We start from the raw sequence: 22,113 nt of genomic DNA, 5'->3' as shown, positions 1-22,113 counted from the left end.
TCCACTTCCTCCCTTCATAGATTACTGTTGTTCCTCGGTAATGAAGATGTTACGACACAGTTCCCCACACAACAGATGAGGAGGCAGGCGGGGCGGATGTAAAATACCAAAGTTGCATAACCGTGCTGTTCTTTTCGGGTTTCGAACGCTTACTTGTCGACACAGTCCCTTCAGCTTTGAAACAAGCTCTTCCTCGAGTCACGATCCGGCTGACAAGCGGAATATCACACATGGCGCACAACAACCTTCCGTATGAAGGTCTGTCATTAGACGATACGAACAGCCGACAGACGGTCCCCTTTGTGTCGCTGTTACTTGAAGAAGTCCACTGCGCCCATCACACCATATATTCACAGCGTTGAATATCCAGGTCAGCGTGTGTACATACCACTGCTATGACGAACAGCTTAAACCAAAAGTTCGCGACACTCACTGTCGCAAACAGTGCTCAGCGTGTTTACGGCAGCAGTCTCAGTTGAGAGTCTCGTCTGTTCGGGATGGCTCGCCCAAATTCTCCAATGTTTTTCAACTGAAAAGATAGAGGAATGTAGTATGTATTATTCTGGCCTTGCCCCCTAAAGAGGTCAGTTCTTAAATCACAATTATTAAGATCTTAAATAGTTAATTATGTATTATATTAATAATGTAGTGGATTTGGATTAGACTTCAGAGACAGGAAGTTGGATCTGGCCTTGAATATTATTATCAATATTGCTCATTGGAAAATATTTCATACATAATATTTCATATTTCATAATATTTCATACATCTGTTTCACCCACTGGAAAATGATTTCAAATTACTGTTAAAATTGATTGAATTAGTTCATAGAAACAACAGCCTTAAATTACTCAATGCATTTTCTTATTTTGACATACGATTGCCCCATTGTTTGTTTGCTTTGTTTTGTTATATTGATTTATTCATGTTCTATGTTATTTATTTTCTGAAAAATGCAAAGTTGGTGAAAAAAGTAAGATGTGATAAGATATAAACACTATTTACAATGTAATATACCTATGGCCTTCCTCCTTATTCAGCACCTACATAGTCCAGTGCAGTCCACCACCCCACACTTATCTGCGACCAACATGTGGCAAAGACATATCACTTTAACTGACTTTGACAGTTGATTCATAACATCACCTCAAGTAAAACATTAAAGAACTCTTGAAGGTCTTACTGTTAAATTTGTCAGTCATGTAGGTCATCACATATACTAGGGTCTATTGCAGGCAAATAGAATTGTTTGGTTGCTTGGAGAAGTTTTGCCTCTACGGTAAACCAAGAGGCTTCTTCTTGGCTTTTGCTTTGTGGTCTTTTTCACACTGGCAGCAGATGTATCATAATATATACTGTACATCTTTTGTGCAGGCTTATGGCACAGGTGTCTACGCATGATATAACAAAGAAATATGAGGAGCCTCCACAATAATCAAGTAAACAAGTTTGATTGAGGCTTGAGAAAAAAATAAAACACCTCTTTGTACCCTTCAGTGGTATTATAAAGGATTCTTGTCAATAAACATGTAAAAAATATATAAATTTAATAAATATAATAAATATAAATAAAATTTAGATTTACGCAGAATTGTCTGTCCTATTCTACTGGTAAGATCCGATCCAGTCAATCTCCTTCTTCATAGTACTGTGAATTCCAGATGGTCTGGATTCCTAATTGTGATGGTAATTACACTTATCTGGTGGAAACTTTCTGCTATCACGCTAATTAGGATAAAGTCCCATAAACACAGAGAGTGGAAAGAGTAAACGTACCGAAACTCTGTTTACAGGAAAATTAAACCCTGTAACTTGATAGCATCTCAGCGATACGCCTGCAAGCCTTCCTTACATAATGTAAATATGTTTTGCTATTGGAACTTGGCAAATGATTTCTGTTCATATTACATAAGTTGCACCTGGAGGTAGATCTTGCTTTATCTACAGCTCCATCAAGAAGTTTCACTCTCCCCTAGATGTTGAAGATGACTGTCGCTGTTTGATGAGCAAGCTAAATGCTCCAAATGTACCTGCAGCCTCGACCAGAAATTCACACAAATTTACACAACTCCATGTTGAACCCTTTGGGCAAGCGCCCACCAATTCGGGGAGGAGGAGTGGAGGAGACGCAGCAGAAGTATGAAATCATGCGCTTATCACGCTAGAATATGGTGAGGTTTCACATCTAATTAAACAGCAGCAGCTGGGCTACTAAGCCTTTTTACATGCTTCCCCCCAGAAAAAAAAATCTATGATATTCTGCACCACTTTATCAGAGTCAACCCCCACAGAGTTAAACTTTGTGATTTGACAGAGGTATAGAGCTGCAGATGCATTTTCACATTTTCAGTAACACACTGTGTGCCATCATCATTTACTCTTTACCAGTAACAAATATACAAATCTCACAAGTGTCTCCTTTACTTTGACACCAAAAGCATGAGGTTAGATAGACCTTTGTGGATGCAGAGATCTATTCTGTTCAGCAATGGTCGATCCGAGGTCCAAAAAAGTACGTAGAGACTGCCACCTCCACCTAGTGTCTCCACCGAGAGTCCCACCACATGTTCTGGGTCATTGTCGGGCCTTCTGTTGCTCCAGCTACCAGTCAGTTGTCCATCTTAAGCCCTGAGTAGAGTTGGCCACTGGCCAAGTCTTGCTCCACTGAAAGCATCCAGCAGACCTTCATCCTTCGAACCTCCCCCACAGTTTCAATCTGCTCTCCAGACACACGCTGACAGACTGAAAGTGTGATGCTTTCACAACATTCTTTCACAGAAACTTACCCCTACATCTAATAGGTTCACTGTGGTGGATAAGCCACAAACCCTGGAGGCACTCTTTGGCAAATGTTTCCAAATTCCAAATCCAGATTCAAGCCTAAGTTTCAAACAGATGTCGCATGTCTCAAAACTAGACTCAGCTTGGATTGCAGCTGGTGATAATTGAAGATATTCACAAATGGTCCTAAAACAGGCATCCAGTATGCAATTAGATGCAACAACATCTGTTAATGTGCAATAGTTTAGTTTACCACTGACAGTTGGTTATAACATGTAAAAGTTGTGCAATATTATCACCATACTCACCTAATCATCACCTAATCCCACTATCATATAAATATCTATATGGCTAATATTTTGTACATGTTGTTCTGTATTTGTATTATCTATCACATGTTAATTCAGATTTATGGTATTTATTTACCTGTAATTATTGCCTGTTTCTTATGTTTTAACTTTTACTATCACTTTTTTTTTGCTCCTGTAATGTTGTAAATCTTCCAGCTGTGGGACAATAAAGGCTCATTTCATCTTATCCAAAAAAAAATGCACTGGGTATTTACTTTTATCTGACACAAACAAACCTCATTTGAAACTATGAGATAAGCAGTGGGGAATGACTATGACTAAGCTAAGACCTAAGTTAGACTAACTAACCTAAGACAACTAAAAATGGGCTTTAGATAGAAAAGAACCAACATCAAGAGTCACATAGATGTAAACTACGTTTCCCATGATCCACTTCGGCCATGCGACCGTAAACAGAAGAAAGGCAACAAAAGAGCTTTCAGGGAAACAGAAACACAAACCCGGCTCTGTTGAAGTACTCAGGGAATCAGTCACAACCACTGCTTTGCTGGCCATTACTACTGAAAGTGTGAGAGTCAGAGGGCGACCTGCGTCTGTCATGGCTCTGAAGAGGATACAGAAGGTGAGCGACGAGCTGGGCGCGGGTTCGGCTAGCGGAGGCTAGCTGGCCTAGCAGCGGCTAACGAGAAGGTGTTTTTGACACAACCTCTGCCGCTTTCTGATATAAAAACTACTTCTGGCGAATGTTGAAACGTTTTTGGAACTGACTTCGTAGTTGGCACATTCTGGAACACACAACACCGACAACTTGGATGTGTCATGTCAGCTGAGTATCAAACCTTCAGTAATGATGGACTCCCCTGTTTCATTCATCTCTCTCTATCTGTGTGTGTGTGTGTGTGTGTGTGTGTGTGTGTGTGTGTGTGTGTGTGTGTGTGTGTGTGTGTGTTCTGAATCGGTGCGTTAAGTTACTGACACATCCTGACATTCATTTCTTACTATTGACTGGGGAGTTGAGTCATCGTGCAGGTTAATGATAAGAAGTATTTACAGCCACAATAAATACTATTAAATCATGTATTTTTACTGTCATAATTGTATTACACCACAGCTAATTCATATATGAAGAAACCTGTGGTTTGTCAGTACATCTCTCTACCTCTCTGGCTCTCTCTCTGTTTCACCCCAACTGGTCGAGGCAGAAGGCCATCCACATGCAGCCTTGGATCTGCCCCAGGTTTCTGAAACTGAGCGTTATGAGATAACTGTTGTAAATTGGTGCTTTACAAATAAACTCTGACTTGACTCGGCAAAGTATTTCATGTAAACCCCCCCCCCCCCCCGAAAGAGATTCCACTGATATTGTAGAAACAATCGAAATGATGTATTTCTGTCCTTTTAGTTACCAGTCACATTGATTGGTCTTCAACAAGAAAGACGTTCAGAGGCCACAAAGTTAGATTTCAGTGTTATCAAAGGATGCTGATGCTTAGTTTTGACTGTATCGCTCAATAGCTAACAGCTGTATCTGTGGTTGAAAAGGGAGCTGCAGGACCTGCAGAGGGATCCTCCAGCGCAGTGCTCTGCTGGACCAGTGGGCGATGACTGTGAGTGCATCTATTACGATCCTTATCACGCTTCTCACACGCAAGTCATATTTCTTAGCTGGTTTGGGTGGAAGCTGACTCTGAGAGAGCAGCCTGGCATTCAAACGTCAATGAGTCTGTACGTTGACTCACGTAATTACTCATTTAAAAAAAAAAAACCCTTCTTTTTCATTTACAAGCTGGGGACAAATACTGCTGTGGCAGATAAAGTAAACACCGACTTCCTGAACAATACAGAATGTGTCTCCTTTTACTCACAAGATTTGACTTTTGCCCCAGACAGGACCTGATGACACATTAGACATCTGCCTTTTTAGAGACACACAACCTGCTGCCAGTTCACAAAGTTCACCCTAGCGTTTTTTTTCTGCTTTCGTATTTGTAAATCAAGTTTGTATTTCAAGGTCTGATTATTAGTTGCACTTCTGTGATGGTCATTGTCCAAGTAAAATGCTTTTAATGTGGCGATAATACAGTTCATTGCAAATATTCAACCAGTACACACACACAGAGGGAAATTCCTTCGTTCCAACAGCTGAAGTTAAGTACGAAGATACGAACTAATCAAAAGAAGTTCTATAATATTAAATTAGTTAAAATAAGTATTAAATACAATTACGATTAAAATATCCATTTGCACTCTCATCTACATAAGGTAAATAAGAATAAGATCAAATATGCATCAATAAATATTCATCCACGATGTACAAAGGCTAAATTGCACGTGTTAAATGCATGAAAGAGGATGTAAACATGTCCACAGGTTGTAAGTGATGGATCGGGGCTGGTAAATGTTGACTCAGACATGACATTCATACGTTCCTCTGTCTCTCCCCTGTGAATACCTCCAGTGTTTCATTGGCAGGCGACCATAATGGGTCCGGTGAGTATCGCTTCACAGTTTTCATTCCTCTCATGTAGACTGCTGGACAAGAAATGGTTTGTCAGCAGTTGTAGCAGTTGGAATAGTTCACCGATTGAATTAGCCGTGTACTGACAGTGTGCGACACTCAGGCCTCTTTATTTCCTTTTACTTCTTTTGAAATTCTTTTCAGTCCTTGAAAACAAATAGTTCCTGATCTGCAGTATAGGAACAACTAATATAAGTAGTATAATTTACATGTAATTACATTTATAGAATTACATGTAATAATAACGTAATAATGAAATTATTTCTAATTTAATTTGCGTTTTTGTCAACTGTCTTCACGTCAGGGTGACAGCCCTTACCAAGGAGGAGTTTTCTTTCTAACCATCCACTTCCCTACCGACTACCCCTTCAAGCCACCAAAGGTACGACCCCGTTTGCTGACTACAGCTGTCTGTGTTCATGAGGGTTGATGGTTTTTATCTCATCATTCTCTGGACAGTCTGTTCTACATTATCAGTCACTGAACAGGTAGAACCTTCTGGAACGAGCACCAAGGTGCCGCGGCTCACTGCATGTTGTTCTGACGTTATCGTCCCTTCTACCTGCAGTCACAGTCTCTCAAATTGTTCATTTCACACGCCTTAAAACCTCTAAGCTCCATATCTTCCGCCTCCAGGATGTGCGCAAAGGAAACGCGCTAATGGGTTCAGATCAGGTCAGAGGATCAGAGCAAATGACTGCGATAATCATTTGGGTTGGGTTGTTTCCACTGAGCAAATCTCCCAAACGGACTCCGACCAACGTGTCGCCCTCTGTCCTGTGAGCTCACTGTGAAAGCACTGAATGTCTCTGTTCCAGGTCGCATTCACCACAAAGATCTACCACCCGAACATAAACAGCAACGGGAGCATCTGTTTGGATATTCTTCGGTCGCAGTGGTCTCCTGCGCTAACGGTGTCTAAAGGTACCGGCACACGTCGGGTCTTACGATGTGATCAGCAGATACACCCAGAGGAAAATAAATATCACCGGAAGATATGAAGATGATCAAGTAGACAGATAACTTTATGGAGAAAGATAAGACAACGTTGCTGCACAACCTGCAGGTGTAACAACATGAGGACGATTGAACAACAGAAAAAATGCCTTCCTCGTTACAAAATAAAGGTGTAGCACTGGATGACAGGTTCTGTAAATGAAACGTGTGCTTAAAGACATTGATGTCTTATTGCACAAAATGCCCAAATAAATCAGAGACGTCAGGGATGCACTGATACTGACTCCAGTATCGTGCCACCAACGCCAACGTCGGCGGTTGATGGATGAAAACATCACATCGACCGTGTGCAAACGTAGCACACGGTCGTACTGGAATAGAACCCGCGGTCAACGGTCAAACTGTCGTATCAGTGAACTTTTATTGAATATTTGTGAATTTATGATTGATAGGGGGTGAACGTAGGTGTGTGTGTGTGTGTGTGGCATCAGCACGAAACATTACTCTCACAGTTAATAGAATAGAATTCATGTATTGATTCCATGAGGAAAATGCGTTACAGCAGGTAAAAATTAAGGTAAAAAAGAGAAGTGTATACTAATATACCATATAGTATACTATTATTAATGAACACATACTGTAATAATAGTATTATAGTATAGAATTATATATCATATTATTAATGAATATAATAGTAATAGTAATAATTTTAGAGTATATATCATATAATACTGTAGTTATAAAATACTTTGGAATGATAACGTCCCGTCTTAGACTCAGCTCACCACTTCACTTCTGTGTCCAGTTCTCGGAATGTGTGTCATGTCTAAGTCATATAAATGAAATTTAAGAAATGAATGAAATGTCTGCAAACGGTAACAAACCAGCCCCCGGGCCCGTCAGACGCTCTTTCTCTCCATGTCATCTTGTTTCTTTCCTCTGCCCTCCAGTTTTATTGTCCATATGTTCGTTGCTTTGTGACCCAAACCCAGATGACCCCTTAGTTCCAGACATAGCACAGATATATAAGAATGACAAAGACAAGTGAGTACAAATGCTTTCAGACAATGTTGATTGTGTGCTCTCACTCTTTCTAGCATTAATATGTCCGCCTCTCTCCTTTCTCCTCAGATACAACCGATTAGCCAAAGAATGGACCCAGAAGTATGCAATGTAACGAAAACAGCCGCTGACGATACCAAAAATCTCACTTTTTTTTTTTTTTTTTTTTTTTACTTTTTTTGAAAGTCGCAGCACACTGTAAATTGTAGTACGGAATCAGCAAGTAAAGCTTTGTAACATCCATCAAATAATGTGAATCGTGTTAATCAGAATGTTTTCAAAGGAATGACAAGACGGGAAAAGGCGGTACGCGGTCCCTAAGGGATACCTTGGCATTTCAAATGTTGGACGTTTTTGCATCAAGGAAACGTTTGTTTCATTTCATCAAACTGTTGATCACCACAGTGAGCTGCTCAGGAACTGGACAACCCAGGAAAAGTTCAAAGATGAGACGCGTCTGAAAAATTGACCTTTTTTAAATATTCTTTGTACTAACAGGTCAGCTCACCTTCAGTTTGTGGGTGCTGGACGTTTTTTGTTTTTTTTTATGACGTATGATGGACAAAGTTGTTTGAACAATGTACAGTTGTCTAACAATGGGAGCAGCTGCGAACGTGTCATGTTCTTGGAAAGTATTCAGAGCTCTGGCAGGACGTGGTTTGTTCCGTTTCATGTGAATTTCAATCGTCACCGTATAAATTAACCATTAAAACAATGAAGTCTTTCTCTCTGTCAATAGCTGCAATGTTTTGTTTCGTTAAAAGTTTCTTAACCCTGGCTCTTTCGACAGTGGAAATCAAAATTTATTTTCCTGTGTAAACATTCTCATTTGTATCTATGAAAGGATGTGGCACCTTTTGTACTGCATTAAAGGATGGTACGGTGGTTTTATCATGACTTTCTAGTCCGAGCTCAGTACATTTGTTCCCTGGGCTCTAGAGCACACATGACATTCTGTGTTCTTTACAGTTCAGTTGTATGGAAGCCCATTGACACTACATTAATATTAGATATCATGGAAAGTCACAATTATGAGTTTAAAGTCATTATCATCATAAGTAAAGTCATTATTAAAGTCATTATTATCATCTTAGTATAAAATCAGGCAACGGGTATTTGTCATCAGGCTTTTAAAAAAAAAAAATTTGAATATTGATGTTATACTGAGATGATCTTATTATGACTTTTTAATTTAATCTTTTGTATCATAATTTTGACATTTAAATCTCATAATAATGACATTTTCATAATTAGGATTTTCCATTTTATTTGTCTTTTGTATTTAGTGGCAGAAATGGGCTTCCATAGTTGCCCGTGATAAACCAAGATACATGGTAGTTTGTAATCGTAGTCTGAGGATCAGTTGTACACCTAAATGCCACATACCTCAACATGTCTGTGTACAATATACGGTGACCTTTTTCCTTTTAAGATTCAATGACCAGAGTAACCAAACAAACACTTTAAAAACCACATTAACAAGCTGAAATCAATTATTTACTCACAGGTGGTTGTCCTCAAAGAATATCCAGCATTCAAAAGCATTAGAAAACAGAAGATCTTGATGAAGGAATCTGGATTGTTTATGTGAAACAACTCAAACCTTGTCAAATGAATTCAGAAATTCACTAAATTTTTCTCCAACTTTTTACATGAGCTGATGATGATGATATTTGTTACAGTAAATAAATGTTTGGCAAGTAAATTCTTCACGTCTACCAATTCTGCCATCAAGAGCATATAACATGAAATGAGTAGGAAAAAGCACACTGATCATAATAAACGGAATATATTGAGTAGAAAAAAATATTTTAATCTCATTTCCAAACTTCTTTCAACATGAAGCCCATTGTGTTTTTTTTCCAGCAGACTGTACAGAGGCTGTTGAACACACACAGCGAGCTGAAAACAACCTTACACTGAAGACACATACATCTGATTCCAATAAAGATGAGAGACAATGACTATTAGCAGAAGTATCAAATAAGTGCTGGTGTGAGCGTGACAATGCTTGTTGGCTTTGGGTGAATTTAGCAGTTCACATAAGAGTTAGTGTTTCTGCGTCTAGTCAACATTCTAACAAAAAGTAAAAGACATTTTTTTTCAATTCTTGTCAGTTGGCATGGTTGAAAATAAATTCTTTTTTCCAGTTTTTTGAGACTGATGTGACTAATGAGACTAATGACAATGGCTTTCAAATGTCCACAAAGACAGACTTATAGACATATATACACAGACGCCCAGTACAAAAAGCCACTAAATATGATTTGTGGAATAACAGGTTTCACAGAAAAACTGTGTATGTAGTTGATTATCCTCAACTGGCTACAGACTAAAGTATTTCATTAATTGTACACACTGGTGTATAAAAATGTAGGCCACAAAGCAGATCTGGGAGAAATCAATGAGTATCTTTGTAAATGTAGGTTACATACACACACACCAGTAAGCTCTGACAGTGGGGAGAGGAGCAGCACGGGCAGAGGCAGAGATGGACATTGGCACGAGGCTGACCTGTAACAATAGCTACAACACAAGCATCATTTCACTCCAATGACTGGACACTGAATGCAACATGTAAATATTTGCGAGCCACATCAAACGGATGTGGATGGATTTCATTCATCCAATGACAATTTGGGTTTGTCGCACACATATTGTACCAAACGTGAGTGTGTTGGGGTCAGAGAAAGTCTGTTACCAAACATCAAGCGGTGATGGTAACATTCCATCTGCCTGACGTTCAACATGAGGAACTTTAGAAATAACAACAAAACAATGTCAGACAAGCAGTCCATTGTCACCACCTGCTGTGACTTTTCATTCGTGCAGTTCCTCTGCTTTCATGGTCTTATTGTCTTTGGTTTGGTTGACGAGCTTTTATTGCACTTACAGAAATAATAAAATCCTCTGTGCCCTGTCAGACTGAGCTGAATCAAAGCGCTGCTCACAAATGTTCCTTGTCTGTACATGTACAATGGTTCCGAGGGTTCTCCATTCTCCTTGTAGAGGTATCTATGCAGGTTTTCCCTCAGCTCAGGGTCTAAGGACAGAGGTGCATATGAGATTTAGAGCGTGTGACGTTGGCTGTGACAGCAGATGTGTGATGGAGAACGTGTGTGTTCTGTAGAATGCACATGTAGGTTGGGAGCTAATTCTTTTGTCCCTGTACCTGTTTTTTGTGTTTTCTATGTAGCAACCCCCCTTTCAATCCAAGACAAACATCTCCCAGTGGAGATAAACCAACAAACACTGAACCTTGTGTTGTGCAGACTGTGACGTCCATCAAAGCTGTTGCAGTTTGTGATGTCCAAATTTTACCAACAATATTTGTCTTATGTCTGGCCACAATGTCTCACTTGTCTAAAAATCTCTTTACACTTGAAATAAAAAACATCAACTGTTGTTTGTGGGCAATTTTCATTATTTCAAGCATTTTTCTTTACTGGACATAAGCGTAGGATTTTTTTGCTTCTAAAAAAAATTGCTAGAAACAAGTGAAAGTGGTCTAAAAATAAGTTATTTATTATTATTATGTAAGTGTAAAGAGTTTTGTCTGACTAGAAATGAGACATTTTGACTAGAAATAACAAACATTCTTGGTAATAGGAGAGCGAACAGCTGTTTACAGCTGCAGCTGGGTGTATTTCCACATGTCTGCCTGTGCAGGTCCATGGTTGCTCAGTTTGGGTCTTTGGGAGGATCCAACAGGAGATGTGTTACACTGAACAGCTGTCAGCGGTAACAACTGGACATTTGACGAGGAAAACAAACAAAATGGATCATTTTAACGTTCCTTTACACTTGTCTGGAGAGGACAAGAATATTGACGAGTGGGACACAGCAGAAGAAAAAGAAACAGGGCGAGACAAAAGTGAAGCCCAGGGAAGTGACACCCGATGTGACTTAGAGCTGATACAACACATGAAAACATCAACTAATGTTCCCATTTCTGTTTCTGTGGCCAATGACCAGGGTAGAAGTGGGTTAATCAACACGTAGGTGAGTGTTAAACGGTTTCAAGGCACGACGTGGAGACGAACAACCACTTGACTTCATGACTTATTTCAGAGTTGTGTGTCCAGGCTTTGTACTGTTACCCTGATTTTCCACTGAGATTTTGAATGTTAAGTATGTTTGAAAGGCTTCAGTCAGCTGAAGAATGTTCAGGCACATATGAATGCAAAGCTCAGAACAATCCCAGAGAGAGTTAACAGACCTTCAGGTTTGTCCTGACTATAAACACTCTGTGGTAGACAGGAAGTCCCTGTGTCAGACGTCCTGATGGCCGCTGAGATAAAGTGGTCTAGTGAACTGTGTGGAGAAGCTAACGGACAGGGTCGGGGGGGGGTCTTCTGGAGAACCTTCAGGACTGCTGACTGCTCCACTGGCTGGCCATGGGCCTGCGGAGCAGCTCCTCAACATGACGAGCCACGTCCATCGTATCCTCCAGGTCAAAGTCTCCCTCTGCGTCCAGCATGGTGTCGCTCCTGAAACGGGTATCAGCCGGATGTTTGACAGAGTAAAGACCTTTGACCGACTGGAGCTAACGTGGCTGAGCACAACTTCCTGAACGTACGTTAAAGCCCCGTGTCCACCACACGGTTCCAGCTCGACTCAACTCGACTCCACGTTTTCTTTCGTTTCCATCAGGGATTATTTCTGGTAGCTGATGTTCTCTTTGGTTTTTCCTCTGCTCAGGTTTCAAACTAGCCGAGCAGATGCTAGAACATGACTTCCACAGAAGTCGGCCTCTGACTGGTCACTAAAGAATCCAGGTTCACCATCTCCTCCGTTGTTGGCGTTGTGTATAAAACGCCCTCACAGCAGTTTCAACCAGCCGTTGCTGTGACGACAGCACTCCCATGGACGAGGTACCGAGTGGGGTCGAGCTGGAACTCGATGGCCAATGTCAAATAAAACCCTTGACTCCTCAGTGACTTGAAAAAGAAGCATGCTTACATGGAGGGGTATGTAGCAAAGCTGTTGGGGAGGGCCACTGAGGGAGACGTGGTCTGGTCCATGAATGTAGGAGCTGGTCCACTGGGTTCAGGGTTTGGGGTGGTGAATCTGCCGCACACACACACACAAAACGCTGCATTCACATGGAATCAGGAGGACGGGAGAGGCGTCGGCGACCGACAGAACCGGCAAAACGTGACATGTTTCTATGACGATGTATTGTTGACAGGTTTGTGTACTATTTAGTGTTATGATCACAGCAAGACTTACATGGCTATAAACTCCTGTATGTGACTATATACACAAGAATCAGCTCTGTACCACTTCCTTTAGGGGGCTTATACGACATAATCCAATTTGCTGTTACACAACTGCTGTCAGAGTTGGTTATTTTACAGAAGAGGAACAAACACTTACTCTGGCACAACTTGTTTGATCTGTGGTTTGACGTATCCATCCACTGCCTTAGCTGGAAGAGGGAAATCAAACATTCAAATCATGTTGGTTCTATATTTTTCCTCTGTGGTGTCACTTCTTTGGTTCTCTGAGGAAAGGTCACGGCTGCATCTGATACATACAGAGAGGGGGGGGTGTAGTACTTGGCAAACACGTCATCTTTCGGTTGGTCAGGGTAGAGGAAGAGAAGGTGGTTCAGGTCACTGATGCGGTCCGCCAAAGAGCGGATGGAGAAGTCCTTGGCTGTATACGGCAGAAGATTCCAAACCAGCCTCTCACCTAGTCAAGAAGCAGACAGCTACAATCACTGCACAGACAAGAGCACCGATGATGGAAACGGATGGAAACGGATGGAAACTAATGGAAACTGATGGAAACTGATGGAAACGTACGGCTGCGGCAGAGGAGACAAATGCTGCATCAGATCATGTAGGAGAGGCAGAGTGATACCTGCTTTGTTGGGGTTCTCAGCCACCCAGGCGATGGTGATGCCTCCAATCTCAGAGTCACTGAATCGCAGCAGGAAGGTGCCATTGGGTTTAGACATCAACATGTCCTGCGCCTGCTGCTTGTTGACGAAGCCCAGAATGGCCCTGGAAGAATCCAGACACATGATCATTACGTGTGTGCGTCTTCACCAGCGGCTGTAGTTGTACGCTCTTCTGCTCCGTCACTGTGTGAAACCAGTTTGTCAAATGATGAAATCCATTCTAGAAGCTGATAAAGCCATTTTCTCTTATGTGGTAAATCAGTTCATCAGAGGGACGCAACTAAATGTCGTTTGCAGGTACAGACACAACTTTGTTCCTATTGTTATTCTTACAGTGAACATCCATTTGTTACTTTTACTGTTTTTTTTTAAATTAAAATATATATATATATTTTACTTTTAATTAATAATAATAAAATCATTATTATTACTGGTTACAGATGCCAGTACCACATTTCCCACCATCAGCATCAGTGATGCTGGTTGTGGTCTGTGCAGACAGACATAAAGCATAAAGATAAATGAAAGAAAGATAAAAACTGTAATAATCCTGAGTCCCATAAAATGATGAATTATGTTTACAGTCATACTCAGCGTTGTCACCTTTCACATCTCAGCCAATAACACCACCATTCTCATGTGAAAATCCTTAGAGTTCCTTTAGTTGTATACTTTCTTCTATCATGTCTACTGGTTTGTGACTTCCTGCTGTAATGCCATAAATGCCTTCACTGCAGGACAATAAAGGCTTCAGTTCAGTGGATTTCCCCGGTTTAGAGACATGCAATGACCTGGTTTGAAAGACAAATAAAACAATATAAAACAAAATAGAGGAAATTAGGGAAAACAATGTTTTATATCGCATACTTCACTGCTGTGTTATCGCTGTGCATTTTCAAGTGACAGGCCTGTGGACCTTGGTGGGTTCAGACCCACATGAAAGTTTTTCCATCCCAGAAAATCACTCAGTGCATTAGTATGAAAAGGTTTCATTCCTGAAGTAACTTTACATGAATAGTCAGTATGAATTACCCGTCATTCCAGTGTGGTTTGAGATGTTTCTTCATGAGCTCCACAACACCATCAAACCACTGCCAGAAGGTGAAATTGCGTCCAGGTAAGCTGTCCTGGACAAATGAAACACACCACATCATTCCAGAAACACAGGTGTCTTACTATTGGAGCTCCATGATGTCAATCTACAGCTTGTCTTCTTCAGGTTACATCTGGTGGATGGCCGTCTGCTCACCCTGTTGAACTGTGCCCAGGATATGGTCATGTTGCCGTAGTCTTCAGGGTTGTTGCTGCTGCTTGAAAAAGCTTTCTGCGCCAAGAAGACCAGATTATCCTCCGACAGGCCGCGCCCACTGTGCATCTCTGCCTTGTACTTCATATCAAGGGCCTCACAAAGCTGGGGCCACAACACCTTGTCTGGCACGATGAAAGGTACCCTGCCCTGAGGAGACGAGGACGTGGACAACATCTTGACTCTATCTTTAGTAACCAGACTGAAAGAGATCCAAAGTCCAGACTGAAAGAACCACTTGTTTGCCACAATGACACTAGTGAAATTAATCATGCAAGAAAATATGATCTGATGCAGGCAATATTCAGCCATCATTACTGGAGCTTGTGAGCATATGTGATTGTTAATAGATTGAAGAGAGACCTGCTACTCATGGTTTTAGTAAATCTACATTCTTAAAAAAAAGTTTGATTTCTGATTTCTGAAATTTTGAAATCTGCTACAGTGGAAAAAAAAAAAGCAGCAGATGTTGCTGGTTCTGGTCTGCAGACAGCAATGACGTCCAGGCCCTGCAGCTGCACAGTATTTCTGTCGCTTTGTTGAGGTGGAATTTTCCTACAAAGTCAGCGTACTGGTGGCAGTGGCATAGCTCTTCCCTGCACCACCCATTCCTGTGTGTTTTCCCCTGTCCAATGCCCAAACTCCTGTCCCCCTGCAACAACCCTACAGGAATCCTGTGACGCACAGAATTTCCAAAAATTTAGCTTTTGAGGTGGACCGAGTAGTGTTGGTCAGGAACTTTTCAACACAGTCTCTGGAGGGTTTCTACATGCTGAGCCACACACAGATCCTGTCCCAGGGCTGATCGTCTTACTGGACAGATCATTAAGTAACATCTTTTCTTGTGTCTTACAGATGTTCAAAATGCCCAAATGCTAGATTTCTGAGTTAGCAAACGGCTAACTCAGAAATAGGAACCTGGACCTTATTGCGTCTGACAGTTCAGACTCTTCATTATAGGTCCATGCGCTCACACATTGAAACACTGTGTAAACATATAAATTCAGTCACCACTTCCCTGTTTGACAGAGAAAGGCCACTGTGTAACATGACAACCCAGAAACAGACAACTCACCGGCTCAGCAAAGGCGTTATCCCACAGCACCGTTGCTGTGGCGTTGTTGTCCTGACTGCCATGGACAATCACGACGACAGGAAGTGAAAGAGTCTGCAGGTTCAAGGAAAAAATTTGTTCAAGGATAAATTAAAGAACTGAACTGAGTTCTCTGGATTCGACTGTATGTATAATCAGAAACGAAGCATTCAATGTTATTTTAGCTGCCATCCACATGTATAACAGGAGAAACGTCAAGGGAGATTACTTTGACATGAAAGACCAGCTCGTTGCCTCCGACACTGAAGTGGGATTCAAAGAGAACTGTGAACTTTTCCTCTGTCACGGACTCCGCTCCTCGACGGTCTGAGCGCTTGATCCGCTTCAGTGACTAGACACACACACACACACATTAGTAAGACAAATTCATGTTTTCTTTGGCATGATATATGTAGCTGATATGTAATTGAACAAATATAATAAATCACAGTTTTTGTTTTTTAAAAGACTTTGATGACGATGGTGACGATAAGGGACATATTATTCCTGGCTTCCTCCCCCCCTTTTAATTTATAGTTAACAACTCTAACAGTACATCCACTGAGGTGTGAGATGATGAGCACAGGGCAGTGGGGCAGACAAGCCAGGACCATCGTGCTAGGACACAGGCCAAAGTAGCCACATCAAGTGACATGACACACTCCAATCTGCCTCCTCCCGAACCTGGTTACTGTCTACACACAGAGCTATGGCTTCGCTGTGGCATGAAAAAAACAAGGGCAGGGAGAACATGTAGTTCAGTGAAGAGAAACACTTTGTCAACAATGTGTCTATTTTCAGAGTTAGTATCAAGTATGAATCAATCATACATTCTCACTAGGAGCTGTAGTTCTAGTCAGATGCTTGCTAGTCTTGGGGCTCCAACTTGTGCTGCAGTTATCCATATCCATATGCAGGATCTTTTTCATGTAATTCACTTTGTTAACGGAATTGTCCTCTACATAACTAATCCTGGACGTAGTGGTCATGGTCAGTTTGTGTTTTTTGTTTTCTTTTTACCGTGTTCTATTTTTTGTGTCTGTAATAAAGAAATCTATCTACCCATACACAGCCCTCAGTACCATACACAAACAAAAAAACAAGGTGTAAATACTGGTGTGGTATTACTCTAACCAACATACGGTAGCTTACCATGTTTCTGAAGTGTGCGCTGAGCGTGCCTGTGGCCTGGTGATACTCCATTACACAGTTGTTGTTCAGGATTTCACCACTGCTTTCACTAGCAATGCAAAAGAAAAAAAATTCTCATTGATGACTAGTAGGGACATCACCAGCGAAGCTATGAGTGGATATTGAATCTTTAATCTCACCTGTGTGTGCTCTCATTCTTCAGCAGAGCTTTGGCCTGCTGCTCGCTCACAATCACTGCCTTGACCTGAGGTGGATTCATGTGGACATTGAGCTTCCCACCTACCCAACAGACGCACCGTGGCTGCAAACTTGGTCTGGGTCCTTAACACTTGTGGTGGCTGTTTTTCAATGATGAATGTACTGAACACAAGAGGGAAATGCCGACGTGAATAATCAATTAGACTGTACACATACAGTAACCACAACTTCAGCTCAAAGCCCATTGGCTAATAACAGCTTCCCATGGCAGTATGCATCTATGTATGTATGCAAATATCTTGTGTAAGACTTCCTGGGCAGTTTGGGCTCTGATTGGCGATGCAATCAAGAAGCTGTGTGGACTCAACTGTGATTGGTCAATGAAGTCTCTAGCCTTTAGATTTTGGATTTATAACGGAAAAATCGTGCTCATCTTGCACAGAAAAGACAGCAACTTTATATTTTCTCTCGTCTATTCTTTGTCTATTCTTTGTAAATAATGCCAATACCTTTCTTTCTGTCCTATATTATCTTATTTTTAAATTGTATCTATTTTGGTTTTGGTATTTTTTTTGCACATAAAATCTTTCATTTTAAAGCGTTGCAAGAGAAAGCTGTACACAATGACAACAGAAAGGATTCTATTCTACAGCCATTAGAAAAGATGCATCTAAGCTGTTTGACCTTTGACTTCTACACAACACAAAGGAGGGAAGGACTGGTTCAAACCTGGTAACCAGGGCAGATATGATGTCGGTGATGTCTGCATTGAGCTTGCTCAGCAGATCTTCCATGGGGCCCCGGCAGAGGAAGCTGCTGAGTCAAATGTTCACAGCGTCGAATCTGCTGCCGGTTCTGCCAGATCAGGTCGGCCAGCTTCTCACACCTGTTTGACAAGGACAGGACATGGAAACAGATTCATCATTTTGACCGAAAGGAGGGCAGAAGGACAAGATGGGGGCCACCAAGACTCATGTCTGGATCATCAGACTACACAGTCTTCTTGTCTTTCAGTGGCATGAATTCAGCCTGTGTCTTGGTCAGGAGACTGACAACACTACAGGTGAGACTTCTTCTTCTGAGAACTTGAATTAATCCTGAAGTGCTGCGTGTCATGCTGGCAGAGCTGTGTCCCTTTCTGAGACTGATGTCTAAGTAATAAACAACAATCATGGAAATGCTGGATGAGGGAGTCAGCACTTTTGTTTCATTCTTGCGACCACATTCAACTTGGACCCGAACTCTTAACACTGGGGTGAGGACAATGTGAGCACAATCCTTCAGAGAGAAGAGTGTGATTACAGCTTCCTTCCTCCTCTTCACGGTAATGAACATGTCATTCTGTGGGTCGATGTCACAGATTGTGTTTGACATGCTGGTGTTTTGAACAGGCTGTTGCGGACACAAAATCAACACTACGAGAGATTTGTCAGCCACAACAGAATTCGTGTAGTCTGATCCTGGTGTTACTGTTATGTAGCAAAAGTATATGTGTCTCTGTCTATTGTTTCTGTTTTGGAGGGAAACAAATAATCCGTACAACAACATCCAATATTTACCAGGGACTGGAGGATGTCCAGTCCTCCCTCATGAGGAGCGCCGTTGCCAGCCAACTGCTGCCTCCTCTTCCACTGGATGAGCTCCTCATCCAGGATCAGAGTCTGTTGCTTCCTGAGCAGGGTCAAAGTCTTCTGATGTTGTTCTGACAGGTCCTGCCAACACAACACCAGCCACATGATGAGAAACAGTCGACATCATAGAGACAGTAACAGTGATTTAAGATGACAAAACCACCACCAATGAGCCATATAATCACATTTTCTTTGCTGAATCATTATTTGTGTATTACAAAGATACAGCATGACGTTTATGTGGTATCCTCATTACCAGCCGGTATTTCTGTAGCGTGCTGGCCTCTCTGCTGAGCCAGGCCTCCAGAGTGGCCCCTCTTGCTTTGGAGGCTGGTTTCCCGCTGAGTGCGCTCAGCTGGAGGCAGGGAAGCCAGACTGCTCAGCTGGGCTGACGAAGCAGGAGGTTCAAAAAAAAAGAGAGCTTGTTAAAACTGTCCAGCAGTCCAGCAGCTATGTAATGTCAGAGGGGTGGCATTTCGTGATGTACGTCTCCACAGCATTATGGATGACTCTGGAGCTTTGCAGTCAGCTCACTATTTCACCGTTATCTTTCACAGCTCAGCTCAGATGGAGCAGGCAGCTGCTTTCACAAACATCTATTTGCTAAACCGCTTATCCTGTGAATGTCCACGGGGAGGAAAAGCCGATCCCAGCGTACATCTGTCCACAGTCGCTCACAGGGCTGAACCTGAGTGTCCAACTCCAATAACTGTGGATTATTGGTGTGTGGGAGAAGACAAAGTACATTTCTAAAACTCTGATATACATTATCTGCTCAGAACAGTTGGTAGCCAGTGATATAAATTATATACAAACCTAATCTGTGAACCATGACTCCAATAAGTGAAATCAGATCACCTCCACCGATGTTTTAACAAATTCACTGCTTAATTGTGTCACATCTAAATGAAGTGTATAACTATGGAGATAAAAATCATCTGTTTCCAGCTAGAATAGTCATTTACTACACTAACAAGGTCCAGACTGATTAATAGAATGTTATCTTTATTGATAAAAACACAGGTTTTCTTTCTAAAATAATTTCTCAGTGACACCAATGGATGGTAGTGTGTGTGTGTGTGTGTGAGTGTGAGAGACCCCTGTCCTCACCCTGGAGCCGCAGGTTCTCCTGGTACTGGATGATGAAGTACTCCTGGCTGTGCTGCAGCTTCCTCAGTTCATTCTCAGTCTCTTGTGTGGCCAGACGGAGCTCTTCGAAGGCCTGGTTGATCTGCTGATGTCGCTGGGACAGGCTGTCCATGGCCTGCCCCCCACTCCCACAGTTTGCCTGTGCACATTTAAATGGTTACATTTGCTCCAGATGAGCAATTCAATTGTGCATCATTAGCATTTTCAGGGCCATGAAAAACACACCAACATGACACCTCAAGACTTACATTTGAAGCTTCATGGATGAGTCTCTGCTCTGAGTTCAGGATGTGTTTGATGCATCGCACTAGCTCCAAAGGACAGCGGTCATAAGTGCTCTGCAGGGATATCACACAGACACACACACTGTCAGAGTTATTTCTCTCTAGATAATGAAAACCAGACATGTCAAATCTTTGCTGGGCGACAGGGACGATCTCCTCAGAGAAACTCCACAAATGCACCAACTCTATGTATAGTGGTGGTGAAAGCTCTGACAGCTGCTAGGACACACAATAATATAGCAACACTGTGCTGGATTGTTATCCTACTTCACCTTGAGCTGGCTTGCATAGTGTCCAAGCTTGATCTTGAGAAGAAAGCCATCTTCTCCCCCCTGAAGATGGGCTTTCCTCTGCAGCTCAGCCACAAGGTTGTCCAGCAGATGCTTGGCTTTGGCTTCCTCTGCTGGGTTGTCCAGCTCCACAGAATCCCTGTGAATGACCCAATAAAGGTCACAGTGAAGACACCTGACTACAGCAGTAGTGTGAACGGACAGGGTGCAGGGGGACACGACGGGTCAGAACGCCATAGGAAGGGAGAATGATGACAGCTGGGAAATGGATGGTACATAGAAGTGAAAGACGGGTAGTGATTGTGACTAGGGAACAATTTAAAAAATATGAGAGAGTATTACAAGGTATTTTTTGCTGGACTCCAGAAAAGCACACTAAAGCAATACACAAGAGGAAGGTTAAGAGAAAAATGTTGAGGAATGGAACATTGGTGGTTACTTGTGAGGTGGAAAACATGGGATATCAATTTCAATGAAGAGAACGAATGTATTTAAGAATGAAGTTTCCTGCATATTATAAGCTTTCATGCACATTGAATGAAATGTTTCTCATCCTATGGTTACGTCTTATTGACTGTCTGTATGTGGGACATCTATCGCACTGATGATTTGACTCTGACAGTGCGGATTGCTCGACAAACATGGATTTACAGAAAAGAGGGGTCGTCACAGCAACAACTGCGTGAAAATGCCATGATGGTGTTTTGTACACGACACAAACACATAGACATGGGAGGAGACAGTGAACATGCTGCTCGAGACGAAATGTGCTTGAAACTCCTGAGCTACTTTCTGGCTGCGTCCAGCTCTTAGTGAACATTCTCACCAGCCAAACACATCAACGTCTGTACTGTACTGTAAATGGTGCCATTTTTTGTGCACAGAGCCATGTTAAACTGTATCACTATTGCCGGTATTTAAAAAGGCCACTAGATTCTTGTGCGGACGTCCCTCTGATCAATCAGAGGCGAGGATTCTGTGGACCTCACATTCTAGTATCAGCTCAGCTCTCTTGGAACTTCACCAGAGAGGGAACCAAAAGGAGCACCGAGTACTAGGTACTATCCTGAATGGAAAGACAAAACAAAACAAAAAGGTCGAGCAGAGTAGCGCTAAAACTATTAAGAGGAAACGCGGCAATAGATAACCAGAGACAAGAGGACAAGGTCTTGAATCTTTGGTGGAGATACACAGTGTGTTATGATATGAGATGTGAGGGTTCTCAGTCATCCAGGTCATAATAACTGGATGGCTTAAATCACACAATATAACCCAGCATGGTAAAGTGTGAGGTTGTAAATTCCTGGTGTCGATGTACAGATTGAGATGGAGATCTATTTCATACCAGAGCTGGCTCTCTATCCACTGGGCCAGGTAGTGTCGCACCTCAATGGGAAAGTGCTGACCATACAGGGCCTGCATCTGGTGCAAGGCCTCGCCCTGCAGCTGCTGGGCCTGGATCCACATTGCCAT

General features: G+C 41.9%; 2 protein-coding genes across 3 annotated transcripts; one reads left to right on the top strand and one right to left on the bottom strand.

Moving 5' to 3' along the window:
- The first annotated feature begins 3,690 nt into the window (after positions 1–3,690).
- Positions 3,691–7,744, top strand: LOC144740954 (ubiquitin-conjugating enzyme E2 D4-like). 2 transcript variants are annotated; one of them, XM_078623646.1, is made up of 7 exons: positions 3,691–3,714; positions 4,639–4,699; positions 5,551–5,582; positions 5,915–5,992; positions 6,429–6,534; positions 7,518–7,611; positions 7,699–7,744. In XM_078623646.1, exons 1-7 carry the CDS (start codon positions 3,691–3,693, stop codon positions 7,742–7,744), a joined length of 441 nt encoding a protein of 146 aa, XP_078479772.1. The 2 variants fall into 2 exon arrangements, with proteins under 2 accessions (XP_078479772.1, XP_078479771.1); XM_078623645.1 differs by having other exon boundaries at positions 3,691–3,732; positions 4,654–4,699.
- Positions 7,745–11,995: 4,251 nt separating this feature from the next.
- On the bottom strand, positions 11,996–22,113 carry LOC144740958 (signal transducer and activator of transcription 5B-like). Its single transcript, XM_078623649.1, is given in 21 exon segments — positions 11,996–12,119; positions 12,592–12,699; positions 13,009–13,055; positions 13,166–13,326; positions 13,498–13,640; positions 14,570–14,664; positions 14,787–14,993; positions 15,919–16,011; positions 16,166–16,288; positions 17,089–17,176; positions 17,268–17,371; positions 17,373–17,448; positions 18,016–18,086; positions 18,088–18,172; positions 18,853–18,998; positions 19,174–19,230; positions 19,232–19,305; positions 20,028–20,191; positions 20,301–20,404; positions 20,623–20,779; positions 21,986–22,113. Coding segments are annotated over 21 exon segments (2,355 nt in total).

Source organism: Lampetra planeri, unplaced genomic scaffold, assembly GCF_965212315.1.
Source record: "Lampetra planeri unplaced genomic scaffold, kcLamPlan1.2.h2 scaffold_361, whole genome shotgun sequence".
In the NCBI taxonomy this organism is placed as follows: Eukaryota; Metazoa; Chordata; class Hyperoartia; order Petromyzontiformes; family Petromyzontidae; genus Lampetra; species Lampetra planeri.
Note: the sequence above shows the minus strand (reverse complement) of the source record. Positions and strands in the feature narration are given on the sequence as shown.

Excerpts from the sequence above, each read along its gene's own strand:
- LOC144740954 (XM_078623645.1), top strand. The coding sequence starts at position 3,691 with ATGGCTCTGAAGAGGATACAGAAGGTGAGCGACGAGCTGGGC. Across the intron at positions 5,583-5,914 it reads AGGCGACCATAATGGGTCCG|GGTGACAGCCCTTACCAAGG; the intron begins GTGAGTATCGCT and ends TCTTCACGTCAG. Across the intron at positions 5,993-6,428 it reads ACCCCTTCAAGCCACCAAAG|GTCGCATTCACCACAAAGAT; the intron begins GTACGACCCCGT and ends TCTCTGTTCCAG.